Source organism: Hylobates moloch, unplaced genomic scaffold (genome assembly GCF_009828535.3).
Source record: "Hylobates moloch isolate HMO894 unplaced genomic scaffold, HMol_V3 SCAFFOLD_5, whole genome shotgun sequence".
Taxonomy (NCBI): Eukaryota; Metazoa; Chordata; class Mammalia; order Primates; family Hylobatidae; genus Hylobates; species Hylobates moloch.
The window spans coordinates 102,331,320-102,350,949 of record NW_026652280.1 but is presented as its reverse complement, the minus strand read 5'-3'; the positions used below and the strand labels follow the sequence as shown (position 1 = coordinate 102,350,949).

The 19,630-nt window shown below is 41.5% G+C and overlaps 1 protein-coding gene across 1 annotated transcript; it reads left to right on the top strand.

Annotated features, from left to right (window-relative positions):
• The first annotated feature begins 3,290 nt into the window (after nt 1-3,290).
• On the top strand, nt 3,291-9,779 carry SMCP (sperm mitochondria associated cysteine rich protein). Its single transcript, XM_032151939.2, has 2 exons — nt 3,291-3,448; nt 9,185-9,779. Exons 1-2 carry the CDS (start codon nt 3,436-3,438, stop codon nt 9,505-9,507), a joined length of 336 nt encoding a protein of 111 aa, XP_032007830.1. The 5' UTR covers nt 3,291-3,435; the 3' UTR covers nt 9,508-9,779.
• Nucleotides 9,780-19,630: the final 9,851 nt, after the last annotated feature.

The following is a 19,630-nucleotide window of genomic DNA, read 5'->3' as shown; positions in this document are numbered from 1 at the left end:
ATAAAACTATAATAAATAAAAATTAGGTCATTTTAGTGCTATAAGATACTGGTCTCTATATGTATATTATATTGTATGTGAAAAGTACTAGCAAAGGAAAACAAAATAGGACTGTGTAAAGGTGACTGGAATGAGGGCAAGTGTGGAAGATTGTCATTTTAATTAGGAAAATCAGTGTGTACCTCACTGAGAAATTGGTATTTAAGCAAAGACTTGAAAAACAAACAAAATACCCTTAGTGGCATGCTTGTGCATTCGTATGCATTGTGCACATGTGTGCACACCTGGCCTGCTGCAGGAACAGCAAGGAGGTGAGTGTGGCTGCAGCAGAGCAAGTGACAGGGAGAACAGTAAGAGACGAGGTCCAAGGTGTGTGCGGAGTTGGGGGTCAATAATGCACGGCCTTCTGGGCTATTGCAAGGACTTCAATTTACCCAGCAAGGCATGGAGAGCCACTTCAGGTTTTTGAGCAGGAGAATGACATGATATGACTTATGTTTTAAAGTCCACCCCAACTGCTCTGCTGAAACAGACAATAGGGGACCAAGAATAGAGCAGAGATACCAGTTAAAAGCTGATTAGAAAAGTCAGCAAGAGATCACAGTGTCTCAGAGTAGGTTGGCCACAGTTACAGATGGATTCATTTTGAAGTTAAGAGAAGTTACTGATATTAACTGAGTGTGAGTTTCACAAGACAGAAGCCAAGGAGGACTCAAAAGTCTTTAGCTTGAGCAAATGGAAGAATAGAGTTAGCATCTTCTGGGCTGAGAGGTCTCGGGGTAGAGGATGTTTTCAGGAAAATATCAATAGCTCAGTTGTGAGCAAGTTAAATATGAGATGTCTATTAGATATCCATGTGAGAATACTAAATAAGTAAGCAGTTGGATATGAAAGTCTGAAGTTCCGGAGAGATTTCTCAGCTGTTATTAACAAAGTAGACACCGTCATCATTGACATATAGATGGCCTTCATGGTCAGGAGACTGAATGTTCTAACCAAGAAAGTAAGTGTTGGTGGAGAAGAAAAGAGAACCAAGGACTCCAGCAGGAAGTAGTCAGGCAGAAGAACAGGAACACAAAGAGTTCCAAGTTAATGTACTGGTTAAATTATTCTTCCATGTATTTATTTACTAAATGTGGACTTAGTACCTAGGATGTTCCATACATTGTGTTGGAAATAGAATGTAAATGGTGAGCAGAAAGTATATCTATCCTCACCTCCTAGATAGCCTTCATTAGCTTAATTTTAACAAACTAATATGCATCACGGTTAAAAATTCAAATCGTTTGTGTGTATTTGATTCTTCTAGGAAAATATTTATGTATACTAACATATATGTTTATCTTATTTTGTATATATCTTTATATATACGTTCTTTTTATAAGAAAAGGGATATACTAACATATTGTTTACTGGATTGCTTTCTTTGATTACATAGTTGGGAGAATTTTTCATAGCATCATCTACAAGTGGACTCTGTTTTTATTAGCTATATATTATCTTATTACATGATTGTAAAATGAAATCTCATTAACGGATTATGAAAATACCTGTTTCTCAACATATTCATTAATAACTAATGTGATCAAAATTTCATATTTGTTGCCAGACTGTCATAGAAAAGCCAGTGTCTGGTTGATCTTCTGGTTTGCATTCATTTGGTTATGAATAAGCATTTCTTCATAGATGTGTTGACCATTTCCACCTCTCTCTCTCACTCTACCTCTCTCTCCCTCTCTGTACTCTTCCTAGAAAGAACCTAATTCTTATATATTAAGGCTTTGGTCCCAACTACAATGTTAGACACTTTGGGAGATGTGAATGAGAGCAGACATTGTACTGAGAATAAATTTTAGAGATTAACTATAAGCATGAAGACCTGAAGAAGACAAGTAAAAGAGAAATACTTGAATAGGCTACTATAGAATGAAAAGCACAATTGACATACTTCCCAAGAGTGCTATCCTTTGGCCGAGGTGGTTCTGTCCTGGACTTCAGACTTTAAAGAGTCCTTCTCTGGCTCTCCTCCAGCCGTGACCCACCTCCATAGGATGATTTGATAGGTCCAGTGTACAGGCCCAGAGTTGCTGTCTCCCTCACTACAGCTATCCAGGACCCCAGAAATCTCTGTCAAATGGCCCTGAGATCACCTTTATGTGTCTATCCTCTTGAAGACTCAAACAACCAATACTGTGCTCACTTCTAGGTCTCAATGACCAAGAGAGAGTCAGTTTGAGAGATCCATGTATGAAAAGAACATGGACGTTATGGACTAGGATATTTACACTCATGCACACCCGAGGTCCCTCGTGGCACAAGATGAAGCCAGGGAGTAGGAAGAGAACCAGGGGTGAACCACAGGGGCAGAAGCCTCTGTTTGTGCTCTTGCCTGGTGTCCTACAAATGTTTATGGCAGGCATGCTTCCCAGAAGAACAGAATTTCCTAGTCACTGTCCTCAAAGAGGCCATGCTACAGGAAGAAAGGGAAAGAGTAAACATAATGAAATGCTTCTCTCTTCTCACTATTTTAGGTAATTCACTATTCAATTGATTCAGTTTCAGAATCTTTTATGTGCCAATTGCTCAGCCAGACACTGGGAACATCAAAGTGAATAAAATAGCGTCCTGGCCCCTAAGGCATCCCCGTTTCTCCTGTTTAAAACCTTTCAGTGGTTCCCATTGTCCTCAGGATAAAGTCCAAACTCTTTTTCTTATGGCATAAAGGGTCCTCACCAACACAGCCTTACCTACCTAGGTAAGTGAATCTCCCCCTTCTCCTTTCTCCCCACTCTGCTCCAGCCACACTGAGCTTCTCCACCAAATAGCCTATACTTTCACATTTCTGGATCTGAAAATGTCCTCCCAGACACACCCCTATGTCCAGCTTCCTATTTCCAATTTCCAAGTCTCAGCTTAAATATCACTCCCTCCAGGAAGCACATCTGACCCCCAAACCTGACCCCTGTGCTTATCCTATCATCATTATTATCACATGGTATTGTTGGCTACTGACTTGCCTCCATATTGAATTAGATCTTTGAGAATGGGAACTACATCCCATTGAGCTACACTTCACTTTTTAGGACAGAGCCTGGTAGATAGGAGACACTCAATACAGATCTGTGTTTTAGGTCATTGCCTGCTTGTGGGTTAGCTAGGGAGCTTTCTTTTTATCTTTCAGGAAAGAAACCAAAGAGACAGACTCTCCAGCAGGCAGGGGGCGCCAGTGAGTGCCCTAGGCATAGAGTCCTGCAGAGAGAATTATGGTGTCATAGAGGCTTAGAATCTCAGCATTAGCAGGGAAGGGAACCCATCTGGTTCAGAAGCTTTGGCTTCTGATAGTCATGGACTCACTAGGCTGCTGAGGAAGATCAGTAATATCTACTGGAATCAGTCATGAGAAGTCAAGCATGGAAATTGTGAATTGAGAAGTGCATGGCCAGAACAGGTAACACAGAGAAACCTTGTCTTTTGGGTCTTCTCTCCATGGCTTTTTCATGTGTTCATTCGTTCATTACGTATTTACCTACTGAGACCCATGCGATGCCATTCAGCGTGTTGGATGAGAGGATTCCAGGATTCATCCTATCTTTCAAGAAAAAGCTCCTGCTTCTATTTAAGAGGAAGACATGGGAGCCACTGGGGGTGGGGATAGTAAGAATGTCTGTGCTCATGGAACTAACAGACCACAGAAGTGAGACAATTAGGGAAATAATAACCACTATAAAAATGTAATGAGAAGTATAGGGGATCCAAGAAAGCCTATCAGGGAGATGGAGGCTTTGGGTTAAGGAAGTTTTCCTCGAGGAGTGATGTGTAAGCAGAGACTTCAGGTTTGAACGATATTCAGTGAGCATGTGGGGACAGAGACCCAGGAAGGGTGGTTTAAGCTGGGAAAGAGCACGTTTAAAGACCTGGAAAGAGGTGAGAAAATTCAGCAGGTGCCTGCTCTGGGCCAGTCTGGTGCCTAAGGGAACAGTGGCTGGACATGAGGCTGGGCCGGTGGGCAGAGGGAGAAGGTGCCTTGCCAGGGCCCTCCTGGTGGTTTGGGCTCTGTATCAATCCTCTCTGAATAGAGCAATAAGAGCTAGGAAGATGGCCCTGGCCCTGGACCACAAGTGTTCGACATGATCAGGCAGATTTCCTGAGGCAGGCTGTGCACAGCATGGTTGGGAAGGAAGGGAAATGGAGCTTGGAGAGAATATTTATTTATTTGTTTATTTTTATTTATTTATTGAGATGGAGTCTCACTCTGTCACCCAGGCTGGAGTGCAGTGGTGAGGTCTTGGCTCACTGTAACCTCCACCTCCCGGATTCAAGTGATTCTCCTGCCTCAGCCTCCCAAGTAGCTGGTATTACAGGTGCATGCCGCCACCACACCCAGCTAATTTTTATATTTTTAGTAGAGATGGAGTTTCGCCATGTTGGCCAGGCTGGTCTCAAACTCCTGACCTCAAGTGACTCACCCGTCTCAGCCTCCCAAAGCTCTGGGACAACAGGTGTGAGCCACTGCGCCCGGCCAAGGAGAGAATCTTAAGAAGAAACTCTTGCAGGAGGCAGAGTGGTCCAGGAGGCAGGTTTACTGGACAGGAGCCAGGGTTCTGAAAGTGGAGGATATAGACACTATTCACCAGGCAGAAGGAAGACAGTGGAGACAGCACTGGCTCAGAGGGGCAGGACCTGCATCCATGGGGGTGAGGTTGCAGAAGGACTTGATGTTGCCCTCCCTATGCTACAGTCAACACGACTGGTTTCTAACCTGCTGTCCTTCTCTGATATTCAGAACCTCCACATTCAGGACCTATTCCCAAGATCTGACTATGGGGGACATGCTTGGAGTGGGGATGTTGGTGGGACTGGTGAGGCAAGCCCCTGGACCTGGGCTCCAGGTGCCTCTGATGCCTCTGCACCTCTGGTCACTGGAATGAGAATTGCTTCTGTAGAAATAGCTCAGTCCGGACTTGTAAGGATGGACACTAACAAACTGGACTTCCAAGTGGTGATGAGACTCTGCACTTTGGTCAATTCAGGGCACTGACCTTCAGAGTATAGAAAGGTAAACCAGAGACAAAAGACAGTAAGATAGAGACAGGATGAAAGACCAGAGGTTGATAGAGAGGCAGAGAGGAAAAAAAAATAGCAAAAGGCAAAAATAAACACAGACAGGAACAACAGAAAATAAAAACAGAGGGGGCTCACTCCTCCCTCGTCCCTCTCAAAACCTAGTCTTAGGTCTGACCCCTAAGGGAGCAGATTCAAACAACAAGGAGATAGGGACAGATACTGGGCTCCCTGCATACCCAGGCCCACCCAAACGCACCCCTGTACAGCTGCAGGGGCACCCAAGTGTGTGCTCGTGTGTGCTTGTGGACACACACACACACACACTTCCTGTCAAACAGTTTTGAACACTGCAAAGGTGGTAGAGAACATGGCCCTGTACTCTCTCACCTCTTCCCTATTCTTATGCTGTTCTGTCTCTGTCTTATTTCCATTTTTGGTGTGCCTCTCCATTGCTCACCTCTCTCCTTCCTGTTCTCTCTCGGGCAAGTCAAGGCATCGCAGGGCCTGTATCTGCCACCTCAGCCTCTTTGCAGCTTCCTCTGACCTAGAAGGAGCAGCGGGGTGACTTGTCCCCACCCCCATCCTTTAGGAGTCTTTGCTCCAGTGTCTTCCTCTTAATTAGAAGCAGGAGCCTTTTCCTGAAAGATAGGATGAATCCAGGAATAACTGGCAGAGATAGAGTTATGACTGAATTAAAGCCAACATCCTAACCCAAGTCACTGTCCCTTTTTCAGGTGAGAACTACCCTTGACCCGGTTCAGGCTGCAGCCATATAGCCAGGGACTTAGGATCGTGAAAGGTTTATACCAGGTGGCAGGGCCTTAAGAGATCACTTTTCCTTCCCAATCTTCTCTCACCCTAGTGCTCTAGTTCAGGAGATTCAAACATAGGGGTCCTTACAGGAGGTAGCACTGTGCTCCCCTCCTTCCCAGATAAAGTCTCAGGATTTCTCTGTGGGAAGGAGGCCCCCAGCATATGCCCGAGCCTTCTCAGGCACATGCCAAGGGCCTCCTTCCCACAGAGAAACCCTGAGATGAGGCTCCAATGGTTCAGAAAGTGGAAGTGAAGAGAGTCTGGGCTGGGGCTGGGTCCAACGTGTGAGTCTGAAAGCTACTGTTTCTAGTGGGTGGTGCTGTCCGCCACACCTGGCTCAGTGGGACCCAGTTTGTACACTATGAACTGGATTTAGGTGAATCCCCAGATAAAAAAGGGTTGAGTCTAAGAGCATGTCACCCATCATTCAGGATAGCCACAGCCCTGGGTCTTCTATAAAGTCACAAGGGTGATTCAGATAGCAAAGTAGGTCATCTGACAGGCGTCCTTTAGCAACCACCTGACTGGAGAATCCTGCACACCTTCAGGAGAGAATGATACAGATTTTTGTCCTACTGGGGTGGATTAGTCCATTTCCACACTGCTATAAAGATACTACCCAAGACTTATAAAGGAAATAAGTTTAATCTACTCACAGTTCCACGTGCCTGAGGAGGCTTCAGGAAACACAATCATGGCAGAAGGCAAAGGGGAACGACCTTCTTCACATGTGGCGGGAGAGAGAAGTAAGAACAGGGGAAATGTCAGATGCTTATAAAACCATCAGATCTTGTGAGGTACATACACAGAGCCAAACCATATCATGGGGTAACCCCCAGAAATTATTTTATTTTATTTTATTTTACTTTACTTCATTTTATTTTTTGAGATGGAGTTTTGCTCTTCTTGCCAAGGCTGGAGTGCAATGGCACAATCTCAGCTCACTGTAACCTCCGCCTCCTGGGTTCAAGTGATTCTCCTGCCTCAGTCTCCCAAGTATCTGGGATTACAGGCACCCGCCACCACACCCAGCTAATTTTTGTATTTTTTGTAGAGACAGGGTTTCACCATCTTGGCTAGGCTGGTTGTGAACTCCCGGCCTCAGGTGATCTGCCTGCCTCAGCCTCCCAAAGTGCTGGGATTACAGGCGTGAGCCACTGCGTCTGGACCTCCCCCAGAAAGACTTTAGTGTGAGGAGAGATTTGTAGCTACTGTCCCCAGGAGTCCCTCTATCTACAGGACACAAAAGAAGAGGACAAGACAAGAGATGTGGCTTTCTAAACATTAGGGAGAGTGTTTGGAGAAGGGCTGTGGGGAAGCAGCCTGACAGCAGGTCAGGATAGGATGGAGGGCAAGTAGGGAGCACCCAGCAGGAGAGAGAAGGCCAGGACAGAGGCTGGCCCCCACTAGGAGCTATTCACACTGGCTCTAACTGTAAAGACTCATGAGAAAGTTCAAGCAATCTCAATTTGCTAAACAGCCATCATCACAAACCTCAAGTTCTCCCCTCCATGTACCTATAATTATGCATGGACACATGCCTACATGCACTCATGTGCACACACACACACACATACCCGCACTTTCACAGAGATATGGGCATGTGTGTGCTTAGTGGAAAGCCCACAGCAGTAACTGGCTCAGTTTAAAAAACAAGTTTGGGGGCTGGCGCATTGGCTCACGCCTGTAATCCCAGCACTTTGAGAGGCTGAGGTGGTCGGATCACCAGAGGTCAGGAGTTCGAGACCAGCCTGGCTAACATGGCAAACCCCATCTCTACTAAAAATACAAAATTCGCTGGGCATGGTGGTGGGCACCTGTAATCTCAGGTACTCTGGAGGCCGAGGCAGGAGAATCGCTTGAACCCAGGAGGCAGAGGTTGCAGTGAGCCGAGATCACGCCATTGTACTACAGCCTGGGCAACAAGAGCGAAGCTCCATCTCAAAAAAAACAAAAACAAAAACAAAAATAAAAAACCACTAATTTGGGCCAGAGGCTTTTCTCACAATCCTGAGGATGCCAGAGGCCGGAAGGTGGTTGCCACCTCACCTCAGCAGTTGTCACTCCAAATCCCACACCCATCCTCCCCTACCAATGACAGGGCTCTGACAGACCTGGCACCTCCCTGACATGGGTTTGTGGCTTTGGGAGCTGAGTTCTCAGAGGGGTTACAGGCTCATTTCCCCTGCTTCTACATTTCCCTGAGGAGGCTAGATAACAACCCGCTCACTGTCTGCTGTTTCCTGGCCGCTTCTAGACCCTCTATTCTGCTCTGGGACCACAACAGTGGCGTTCATCCTCTCCTCATGTGCCATAGGAGGGACACAGTGGAAACCATTAGGGGCTTCCCCAAGGGCTGCATACCTGGGCTGAGGCCCAGGGACATTCTCAGGAGAACTTGGACTTCCTGGGAGGAGGAAGGTGGGTAGACACAAGTAAAGTAAGAGTTGTTTGGATTTTCTCTATACCTACAAGAATCAGGAAATTATAAAACTGCTGAGGGGTTGAGTTTGCGGACACCTGCCAGGTCCAGTTCCCCCTTCCTCATCCCCACCACTGCCCCTTTATAGAGGAAGAGATACAAGCCCAGAGAGATGAAGAGAACTGCCCAATCCCTGAGGCCTGGGAGTTGCAGAACCAGGCCTAGAACTCAAGTCCTGCTGTGCCAAGGGCACTGTACTTTTCATTTCATCTCGCTGTAACCACCACAGTGCTCCATGCATGGGACAAGATGATGTATTCAGGAAGGGTGTCACACTTGGTCACTCTAAGTGCAAGAGTTTCATTCCACCTGCGTCCCCGGGTGCCACATTAGAGATGAGAACAAGCACATGCTCTGGAGTGGGATAGAGCTTGGCTTGAATAACTTACAAGCAACTGAGGTGGATTTTTGGACTTCAGTGGTCCTCATATGATATGAAGTGGACTAAAAATGTCTACCTCAGGCTGGTAGCTGTTATAACATTAGCTGATGTTTGTGAAGTGCCTGACACTTGACTCAGGATCTAGCAACTGAGGGTCACACTGTTTGCTCATTAGCTAAGAGACCTTAGGCACATTGCTTACATATTCTGGTCTTTTGATTCTTTATCTGACAAATGACTACCTAGTAAGGAACAAACATACTGGCATGTGCAAAGGTAGAATTATGGGGCTGGCTGGCCTCTCTGAGGGATCCAGCTCTGCTTTCTCAACCCTGGTCTCAGTCATTATCCTGAAGGTGGATGTATTTGGGTGTCAAGAAAGGAGGAAATGAAAGCAGGCACCCAGATTTCCTTCTGATGAGAATATTCTTTTCTTTTTCTAGCACCTCTAAGTGTCCAGAAGATGTGTGACCAGCCAAAACACAACCAGTGCTGCCAGCCAAAAGGCAATCAATGCTGCCCACCAAAACACAACCAGTGCTGCCAGCCAAAAGGCAGTCCATGCTGCCCGCCAAAACACAATCACTGCTGCCAGCCAAAACCCCCATGCTGCATTCAGGCCAGGTGCTGTGGTTTGGAGACCAAGCCTGAAGTCTCACCCCTTAACATGGGGTCTGAGCCCAACTCACCACAAACTCAGGACAAGGGCTCTCAAACCCAGCAGCAGCCCCATAGCCCAAAAAATGAGTCCAGGCCAAGCAAATGAGAACAGAAGAAGTCAAACAAATAGATTGTCCCTGGGGCCATGGCTTTCACTTTGTAGGGTGGGGGATTACTGAGTCAGGCTAGACCTGTGTTTAGAGAAGCAGTTTTCACAGTGACTACCATTTCTGCCCAATGAGAGGCTCCTATTTCCCATCATAGCTCCCTACCCCAGAGAGGCCTCCATCTGGAAATGGGAGGATGAAGGGGCTAGAATCATCTTTCCTAGTGATCCTGACATTTAGACAGCACAGAAATAAAGAGCAATAAAAAGAACACTGCCTCCCTTTGTTCCTTTACTTAACCTGTGAAACCATCTTACCAGCCTGGCCTAGAGCCCATGAAAATATTATGGGCATGTTCTGGACGTCCAGGGAGCAAGAACTAGCATCCTGAAGAACAAAATGTCTGCTGAGCTGGAGCTTAGTTGACTGACTCATCTTGGTTTTAAAATGAAAGTCCTGCATTCCAGTAACCCCTTCAGTCCCTATAAAAAAAAAATATTGGTCACCCAAAGTGCAAGAATCCTAATTCCTCTGGGTCCCTGGGTACCACATTGCACTCCAGACCAAGCAAAAATATGTAAGTCCCTTGGAGTGATTCCATCCCCCCCATCCAGAGATTTTAGATGGAGGTAGAGTCCCCAGGACTCAGCAAAGCACAGTGGCTGGCGACAAAGAGCGAAATCTTCCAGCATCAGTACTGGCTCCTCCATCACAGAGTAGCAATCTTAAAGCAAGTGGTTCAGTGTCTCTGAGGCTCTATTTCCTCGTGTGTAAAATGAAGATAATGGTGCTTCCCTCAAAGATTTTTTTATGAGAATTAAAAGGGATAATTCATTTAAAGTGCCTGACATAGAGTCTGACACCGCGTGGCTATTCAGTGTGCATAGTTCTCAAACTCCTCTCAGCCACAAGGCCCTATTTCCCTCTAAAGAAGCCATCATCCTCCAAGGATTTGTCCCCAAGCACACCCCCACTAGTCCAGGTAGACAGGTAGAAATACAGAAATCAGCCTCATTAAGCACACTTGTAAACTTCCATTTTTACTGCTTTTTGTTGTGTAATTAACATACCACTTTTAAAATTTTTCAAGTGCACTTCTGTACTCTCTCTCACACTTCTCCCTGTCCACAATTCCCAGAAAACTACTGATCTACTTTTGTCCCTTCAAATTAGTGTTTTCAAGAATTTTATGTAAGTGGAATCACACAGTAGGTTTGCTTTTTTATGCTGAGAATTTATTCTTTCAAAGCAGGTCTTCCCCTACCCACTAAACACTGCATATAAGAAGTAGCTCAAAACTGCAGTTTCTATTTTCGTACCATCTAGGGTCTATGAAAGTCATTTTCAATTACTTGGAATTTCAAAATAGAGATTCCCTAGCAACAATGCACCAGTGGCACACAAAATATTCCTGCACTTTGTTTAGTTTGTGGGAGAAAATTTTTTAAATTGGAACAATTTTGTAGTCCTACAAAGGTTATGTTGGAAGTAGTTTATTTTTCCCTCTAGGAAGGCGGGCAGCCGTCTCTCCAAAGTTTTTGTAAATGCTAAGGTTCAGATTTAAAAATGTAAACAGATTTTCATGAAGCATCTAAAATGGGCCACTCTATTTCTATTCCGGGTGGTGGCAACTCTGAGTTATTTTGTATTCCCACACTGCAAAGGGCAAAACCCCATTCCTTGCATGTAAACTTTCAGGAGAAGTGATGCAGCACAATTTAGGAGTTTCTTGAAGTAGCTAGCGACCTGCAAGTCAGGTCATTCCAATAATCTGGCCAGATGGGAGAAATCTTGAGATGCTCGGCACTGGGCTCCTGAAGGCTTCCATGTCTTCCATCTAGCTGGTCCTGGGGGATTCGTGATTGCTGCAGTAGTTGGAGGGTTGCTACTCTTCGTAGCCTGGGTGGTGGGTGCCCTGCTCTCCACCCTGGGAGCCTCCACTGGCTGTCATGCTCCAGGGACTACGGGGATTCCAAGGTGAGACCTCCACCCTCCCGTGGTGCCAGCCTCCAATTTGGCATCGCCCCCCAACTCATCAGTGGAAGTCAGTGAGAGTCCTGCTACACTGGGCCTCACCACCATTCTCAGGCCTAATGCGGCTGGGCAAGATCTTGGCAGAGCTGGGCCTTGGGATCTGCACCCTGTGTAAGGACAGCAGAGATGAGCTGGCTCACCCTCCTTTCCCTTGCTGGGGTCTGGGGAAGCCAGCGGTAATTACCCAACCCTCTGTGAAAGGCGAGGCTATGGGTCTGCAGGAATGGTGGGAAGACCCTGCCCAGCCTGGAGACTCCAACCTTCATCCCCCTCCTTGCCCCACCCCAGTCCCACTCCCTGTTCTCTTCCTGAGTCTCCAGGCAGCTCTCTGGGTTGGCCACCCTCTGCGGGGTGCTCTGGCAGCAAGTCAAGTCCCCCCTCTGCCACTTCCCAGCCCAAATCACTGTGCATTCTTTTATGCCTGGCCCCTTTCACTCAGCTAAACTAGGTTGAGATTCAAACATGTTTTTGCATGTATCCACTGTTCATTCTTTTTCATTGCTGAGTAGCAAATACCCTCATTATTTTGAATATGTCGCTTTTATCAACTAATCCTTTGATGGGCGTTTGGGTTGTTTCCAATTTGAGGCCATTACAAATAAAACTGCTATGAACATTCATGCACAAATCTTTGTATGAACATATGCTTTCATTTCACTTCAGTGAAGACCTAAGAGGAAAATGACTGTGTTATATAATAGGTGTACGCTTTACTTCTCAAGAACCTGCCCAACTATTTCCCAAAATGGTTCTGCCATTTTACATTCCCACGAGAAGTTTATGGCAGTTCCAGTTGTTGCATAGCCCTGCCGATTATTTGTATGCTCACTGTTTCTAGTTCTAGAGTTGCAGGCATTTTAATAAATATGCAGTTCTGCTTCATTGTGGCTTTAATGTGCATTTTCCTAATGGCTAATGATATGGAGCATCTCTCCTTGCGCTCTTCTGCCTACGTATATCTTCTTTGGTGAATTTTCTGTCCAAATATTTCCTCCACTTTTTTACTATTTAGAGCTATTTGGAATCTTATTACTGGATTTTAAGGGGATGTGTGTATACATATGTATGTGTGTGTATGTATAAGTGTGTATATATACACATATGTATGTGTGTGTACATGTGTATGTATGTATATATATCTGTGTGTATGTATGCATATACGTATATATGTATATTCTTGATACAAGTGTCTTGTTAAATAAGTGATTTAACATATTTTCTCCAGACTGTGGCTTATCATTTTATTCTCTTAAAAAATTTTTTTTCAAATAGCAGAAATTCTTAATTTTGATCAAGTCCAGTTAGTTGTTTTTTTATGATTTTGTTTTATTGTGTCGTACCTAAGACATCTTTGCCTGATTCTAGGACACAAAGACTTTCTCCTATATTTTCTTCTAGAAGTTAATTTTTGTTCAGGCATACCTTGGAAATATTGACGGTTCAGTTCCAGACTGCCACAATAAAGCGAGTCACACATTTTTTTATTTCCCAGTGCATATAAAAGTTATGTTTACACTATACTACAGCTTATTAAATGTGCAATAACATTATATCTAAAAAACAATGTACATACCTGAATTAAAAATACTTTATTGCTAAAAAATGATAATCGTCAGAGCCTTCGGCAAGTGTAATCATTTTGATGGTAGAGGATCTTGCCTTGATGTTGATAGCTGCTGACTGGAGTGGCTGGTACAGTTCCTGTTTTGTTTTGTTTTGTTTTGTTTTGTTTTGTTTTGTTTTTGAGACAGAGTTCCGCTCTGTTGCCCAGACTAGAGGGCAGTGGTGTGATCTTGGCTCACTGCAACCTCCGCCTCCTAGGTTCAAGCGATTCTCAAGGTACATTTTCTTGAGATAAGACAACAATCAAGCTTGCTGCATCAATTGACTCTTCCTTTCATGGAAAATTTCTCTTTAGCATGTGATGCTGTTTGATAGCATTTTACCCACAGTAGAACTTCTTTCAAAATTGGAGTCAATCATCTAAAAACCTGTCACTCTTCTATCAACTAAGCTTACGGTATATTCTAAATTCTATGTAGTCATTGCAACAGTGTTCACAGCATCTTCACCAGGAGTAGATTCCATCTCAAGAAACCAATTTCTTTGCTCATCTGGAACTCATCTGTTCCAGTTTTATCATGTGATTGCAGCAATTCAATCACATCTTCGAACTCCACTTATAATTCTAGTGCTCTTGCTATTTCTAACACAGCTGTGGTTACTTCCACCACTGAAGTCTTGAATCCATCCAAAGTCATCCATGAGGGTTCGAGTCAACTTCTTCCAAACTTCCCTTTAGTGTGGATATTTTTACCTCTTCCCATGAATCACAAATATTCTAAATGGCATCTAGAATGGTAAATTCTTTCCAGAGAGTTTCAGTTTACTTTGTCCATCAGAGGAATCACTATTTAAAGCATCTATGGCAGCTATAGCCTTACAAAATGTATTTCTTAAATAATAAGACTTGAAGGTTGAAATTACTTCTTAATCTGTGGGCTGCAGAATCGACATTTTGTTAGCAGGCATGAAAACATCAATCTTCTTTATATCTCTGTCAGAGCTCTTGGGTGACTAGGTACATTTGTCAATAAGCAGTAATACTTTGAAAGGAATCTTTCGTTCTGAGCAGTAGGTCTCAACAGTGGGCTTAAAATATTCAGTAAACCATGCTATAAACAGATTTTCTGTCAACCAGGCTTTGTTGCTCTATTTATAAAGCACAGGAATAATAGATTTAGCATAATTCTTAAGGGCTTTAGGATTTGGGGAATGATAAATGAGCATTGACCTCAAAGTCATCAGCGGTATTAACCCCTAACCAGAGGGCCAGTCTATTCTTTGAAGCTTTGAAGCCAGGCATTGACTTCTCCTCCTTAGCTATGAAGTCCTAGATAGTATCTTCTTCCAATAGAAGGTTGTTTCATCTACACTGAAAATCAGTTGCTTAGAGTAGCCACCTTCATGGACTATCTTAGCTAGTCCTTCTGGATAACTTGCTGCAGCTTCTGCATCAGCACTTGCTGCTTCCCCTGGCATTTTTATGTTATGGAGCAGACTTCTTTCCTAAACATCTTGAACTAACCTCTGCCAGCTTCAAACTTTTCTTCTGCAGCTTCCTCACCTCTTTCAGCCTCCATAGAATTAAAGAGAGAGTTAATTCTATGGATTGCTGTGGATTAGGCTTCAGCTTAAGGGAATTAGTGGCTGCTTAGATCTATGCAGACCACTAAAACTTTCTTCATATCAGCAATAAGGTTGCTTTGCTGTCTCATCATTCATGTGTTCACTAGAGTAGCAGTTTCAATTTCCCTCAAGAACTTTTATTTTGCATTCACAACTTGGTTGTTCAGCATGAGTCCTATCATTTGGCCTATCTCAACTTTTGACATGTCTTCCTTACTAAGCTTAATCATTTTTAGCTTTGGGTTTAAAGTAAGAGACATGTGACCCTTCCTTTTACTTGAACACTTAGAGGCCATTGTGGGGTTATTAATTGGCCTGATTTTAATAGTGTTGTGTCTCAGAGACTAGGAAGGCCCAATGAGAAGAAGAGAAATGGAGGAATGGCTGGTTGGTCTAGTAGTAAGAACACACACAATATTTATCAATTAAATTTGTCATCGTCTATAGGCACAGTTCATGGTGCCCCAAAACAACTGCAATAGTAACATCAAAGATCAACAGTCACAGATCACCATAACAAATATAATAATAATTTTAAAAGCTTGAAATATTGCAAGAATTACCGAAATTTGACACAGACATGAAATGAACACTTGCTGTTGGAAAAATGCTACCAATAGAATTACTGGACACAGGGTTGCCATATAACTTCAAACTGTAAAAAATCACAATATCTGAAAAGTGCAATAAAATGGGGTATGTTTATTTACGGTGGAAGGTATGAACAAAGGTTCATTTTTTTGTTTTGTTTTTACTGTAGGAGAGGCAGAGGGAAGCATAGGGATATCCCATTGTTTTATCACTATTTATTAAAGACTGTCCTTTCTCTAGCCTTTGCATCTTTGTCAAAAATCACCACCATGTCATATTTGTTTAACTCTTTTACATTGATCTATTTGTCTGTCTTGACACTAAAGTCTTACTTACTGCAGCCTTATGCTAAGTGTTGAAGTCAGGTAATATAGTCCTCTAATTTAGTTGTTTATCAAAGTTGTTTTAGCTATTCTAAGTTCTTTGCACTTTCATATTAATCTTAGACTAAACTTGTCAATTTCTAAAAATAAATGCTGGGATTTTGACTGGGATTTTTTAAATCTATGGATTAAATTTTGGGGGAGGAAATGAACATCTTAAACCATATTGAGTATTTTGGTTGGTGAACATGGATTATCTCTCCATTTATTTATATCTTCTTTAATTTTTTGAAGTTTTATGGTTTTTGGTGAAAAATTTGCATTCATTTTGTCATATTTCCCCTAAAATTTGCAAGCATTTTGTCATATTTCCTCTGTGTTTGATGTACTTCGATCATATTATAAATGATATTTTTATTTTGGTTTCTAATTATTCAGTTAATATACAGAAATGCAATTCTTTTTGTATATTAAACTTGTGTATGGCTTTTCTTTCTTTCTTTCTTTTTTTTCTGAGATGGAGTCTCAGTCTGTCACCCAGGATGGAGTGCAGTGGCACAATCTAGGCTCACCACAACCTCCGCCTCCCAGGCTCAAGCGATTCTCCCACCTCAGCCTCCCGAGTAGCTGGGATTACAGGTGCATGCCACCATTCCAGCTAATTATTGTATTTTTAGTAGAGACAGGATGTCACCATGTTGACCAAGCTGGTGTTGAACCCTTGACCTCAGGTGATTCACCCGCCACAGCCTCCCAAAGTGCTGGGATTACAGGCGTGAGCCACCTTGCCCAGCCTGTGTACTGCTTTTTAGTTTTTACAGCTTTCATGTAAATGCCATAAGATTTTCTACACAAATGATCATGCCATCTAAGCACAGATTTGACTTTTTTCTTTCCAATGTATTTTATCACTCTGTTTTGCCACTTGAAGATGTTCCTTCTTTTTCTACTTTGTTGAGAGTTTATAACAGAAATGAATGTTGGATTTTGAAAAATGTTAGCTCTACATCTATTGAGATGATCATAAGGTTTTTTATTTTTAGTCTGCTAATGTGATGAATTACATTGATTGATTTTTGAATGTTAAAAGAAACTTGCATACTGGAGATAAGCCCTCTTTGATCAAGTTGTGTTATCTTTTTTATATTCTTGGATTTGATTTGCTAAAATTTTGCTAAGAAGCTTTGGCTTTATGTTAATAAGGGATATTGCACTTGCTGGTGGTTTTCTTTTTTGTAATGTCTTTGTCTGATATTGGTATCAAAGTAATGCTGTCCTTATGGAATAAGAGGTGTTCTCTTCAATTTTCTGGAGCAGTTTGTGGAGAATTGGTGTGATTTCTTCCTTAGACATTCGACGGAACCCAGGTGTAGTTATCTGTTCCTGGAGGTTTCTTTGTGGGAAGATTTTTAACTGAAAATACAATTTCTTTAATTAATTTTAGTTTTTCAAATTATCTATTTACTTTTGAATGAATTTTACCACTCTTTGTCTTTCAAGAAAATCATCTATTTCATCTGGTTTTAAAATTTATTGGTACAAATTTATTCATAAGATGCCCTTTTTATTTTTTTTTATTATTATACTTTGGGTTTTAGGATACATGTGCACAATGTGCAGGTTTGTTACATATGTATCCATGTGCCATGTTGGTTTTCTGCACCCATTAACTCATCATTTAGCATTAGGTATATCTCCTAATGCTGTCTCTCCCACCTCCTCCCATCCCACAACAGTCCCTGGAGTGTGATGTTCCCCTTCCTGTGTCCATGAGTTCTCATTGTTCAATTCCCACCTATGAGTGAGAACATGCGGTGTTTGGTTTTTTGTCCTTGTGATAGTTTACTGAGAATGATGGTTTCCAGTTTCATCCATGTCCCTACAAAGGACAGGAACTCATCATTTTTTATGGCTGCATAGTATTCCATGGTGTATATGTGCCACATTTTCTTAATCCAGTCTATCGTTGTTGGACATTTGGGGAATATGTGGAATTTATAGTAAGCTTACCTCTTTCATTCCTGTATTGGTAATTTACACCTTCTCTCTGTATTTCCTACTTAGTTTAGAGAGGATTTTCATCAATTTAATCACTCTCAAAGCCCTGGCTTTTTGTTTCATTCGTTTTTCATGTTGTTTTTGGTTTTCTATTTCATTTATTTTTACTCTGATCTTTATCATTTCCATTCTTCTGCTTATTTGGGGTGTAATTTATTCTTTTTTCTAATTTCTTAAGGTGGAAGTCTAGGTTATTATTTTGAAATATTTTCTTTTTAATATAGGTATTTAATGTTAGAAATTTTTCTTTAGGCATTGTTTTAGCTACAACCAAAAAAATTTTGGAACGTTGTGTTTCTGTTTCTAGTTCAAAGGAGTTCTTATTTTCTCTTTTGATTTACTTTGATCTGTGGGTTAATTAGAAGTGTTTTTATTTATTTTCAAAATGCTGTTTTTCCAAGATATATTTCTGGTTTTGATTTCTAATTTATTCCTCTGCAGTCAAATAACATACTTTACATGACTTGAATTTTTTAAAATTCAGTGAGATTTCTTTATGACTCAGAATATGCTCTATCTTGGTAAATGCTTCATGTGCCCTTGAAAAGAAAGTGTATCCTACTGTTGTAGGAGGGAGTGTTCTGTAAATGTCAATTAGACTAATTTGTTTGACCATGTGATTTGAGTCTTCTACATCTCTACTTATTTTCTGGTTACTTGTTTAACAAGTATTAAATGTGTAGCATTGAAAAGTCTGACCATAATTGTGAATTCTTCTATAGTTTCTTTCAATTTTAGCAGTTTTTGCTTCGTGTATTTTGAGGCTCTCTTATTAGAAGCATAAAGATTTAAGATTTATTGCATCCTTTTCATGAATTTCCTCTTTATTATTACAAAATTACCTTCTTTATCCCTGGTAATATCTTAGCTTTGAAATCTACTTTGAAGTCAATATGTCCACATTTGCTTTCTTTTAATTAGTATTAACAAGACATTTTCCCCATTATTTTGCTTTTAACCTATTTATGTCTTTATGTTTAAAGCAGGTTCCTTCCAAGTAATATATAGGTAGGTCTTTTTTATTTGATGTGATAATTTATGCCTTTTAATTGGAGTGCTAAGATCAATAGTGTTAATGTGATTAGTAAATATGGTCGTGTTTAAATCTGCCATCTTGCTGTTTGTTTTCTCTGTCTCACCTATTTTTTGTTTTCTTTTGTCTTATTCCTTTTTTCGAATTGAGCCTTATATACAATCCCATCTCATCTCCTTCATTGACTTAATCTCTGTAACTTTTTTGTGCTATTTAGGTAGTTGCATTAGGATTCTATTGTTTAGATTTTTAACTTTGTATAGTCCACCTTTATGTTATACTACTTTGCTTACGGTATCAGAACCTGTAAACTATATACTTCCATTTTTCTCCTTCTGATCTTTGTGCTATTATTATAACACATTTTTATTTTACATATCTTAAAATATTCATAATACATTGCTCTCAATTTTGCTTTAAATAGTTATTTATTCTTCCAGTAGGTTTGAATTGTAAGAAAAAAAGGTTTTGTTTTATCCAGGTATTTACCATTTATGGTGCTCTTCCGTTGTGTAGATCCATAGTCCCATTTGATATTGTTTTCCTTCATCCTGAGGACTTCCTTTAAAATTTTGTATAATTCATAGTCTGCTGGTGTGAAATTATTTCAGCTTTTAAATGTCTGAAAAAATCTTTATCTCATTTTAAAAATGTATTTTGCTGGATATAGAAATCTAGTCTTCCAGTTTTTTGTTGTTGTTTTTTCTGTTTCTATTTTTTCTTTCGTTATATTAAGGATGTCGCTTTGTTGTTTTCTGGCTTGTATTGTTTCTAGTAAGAAATTTGCTCTCATTTTTTTCTTTTTCCTGTCATCATGTGACTTTCCTCACGTGAAATGTCTATTTACCTCTGGCTATTTTATGATACTTTATCATATGTTTGAAGCAATTGTAT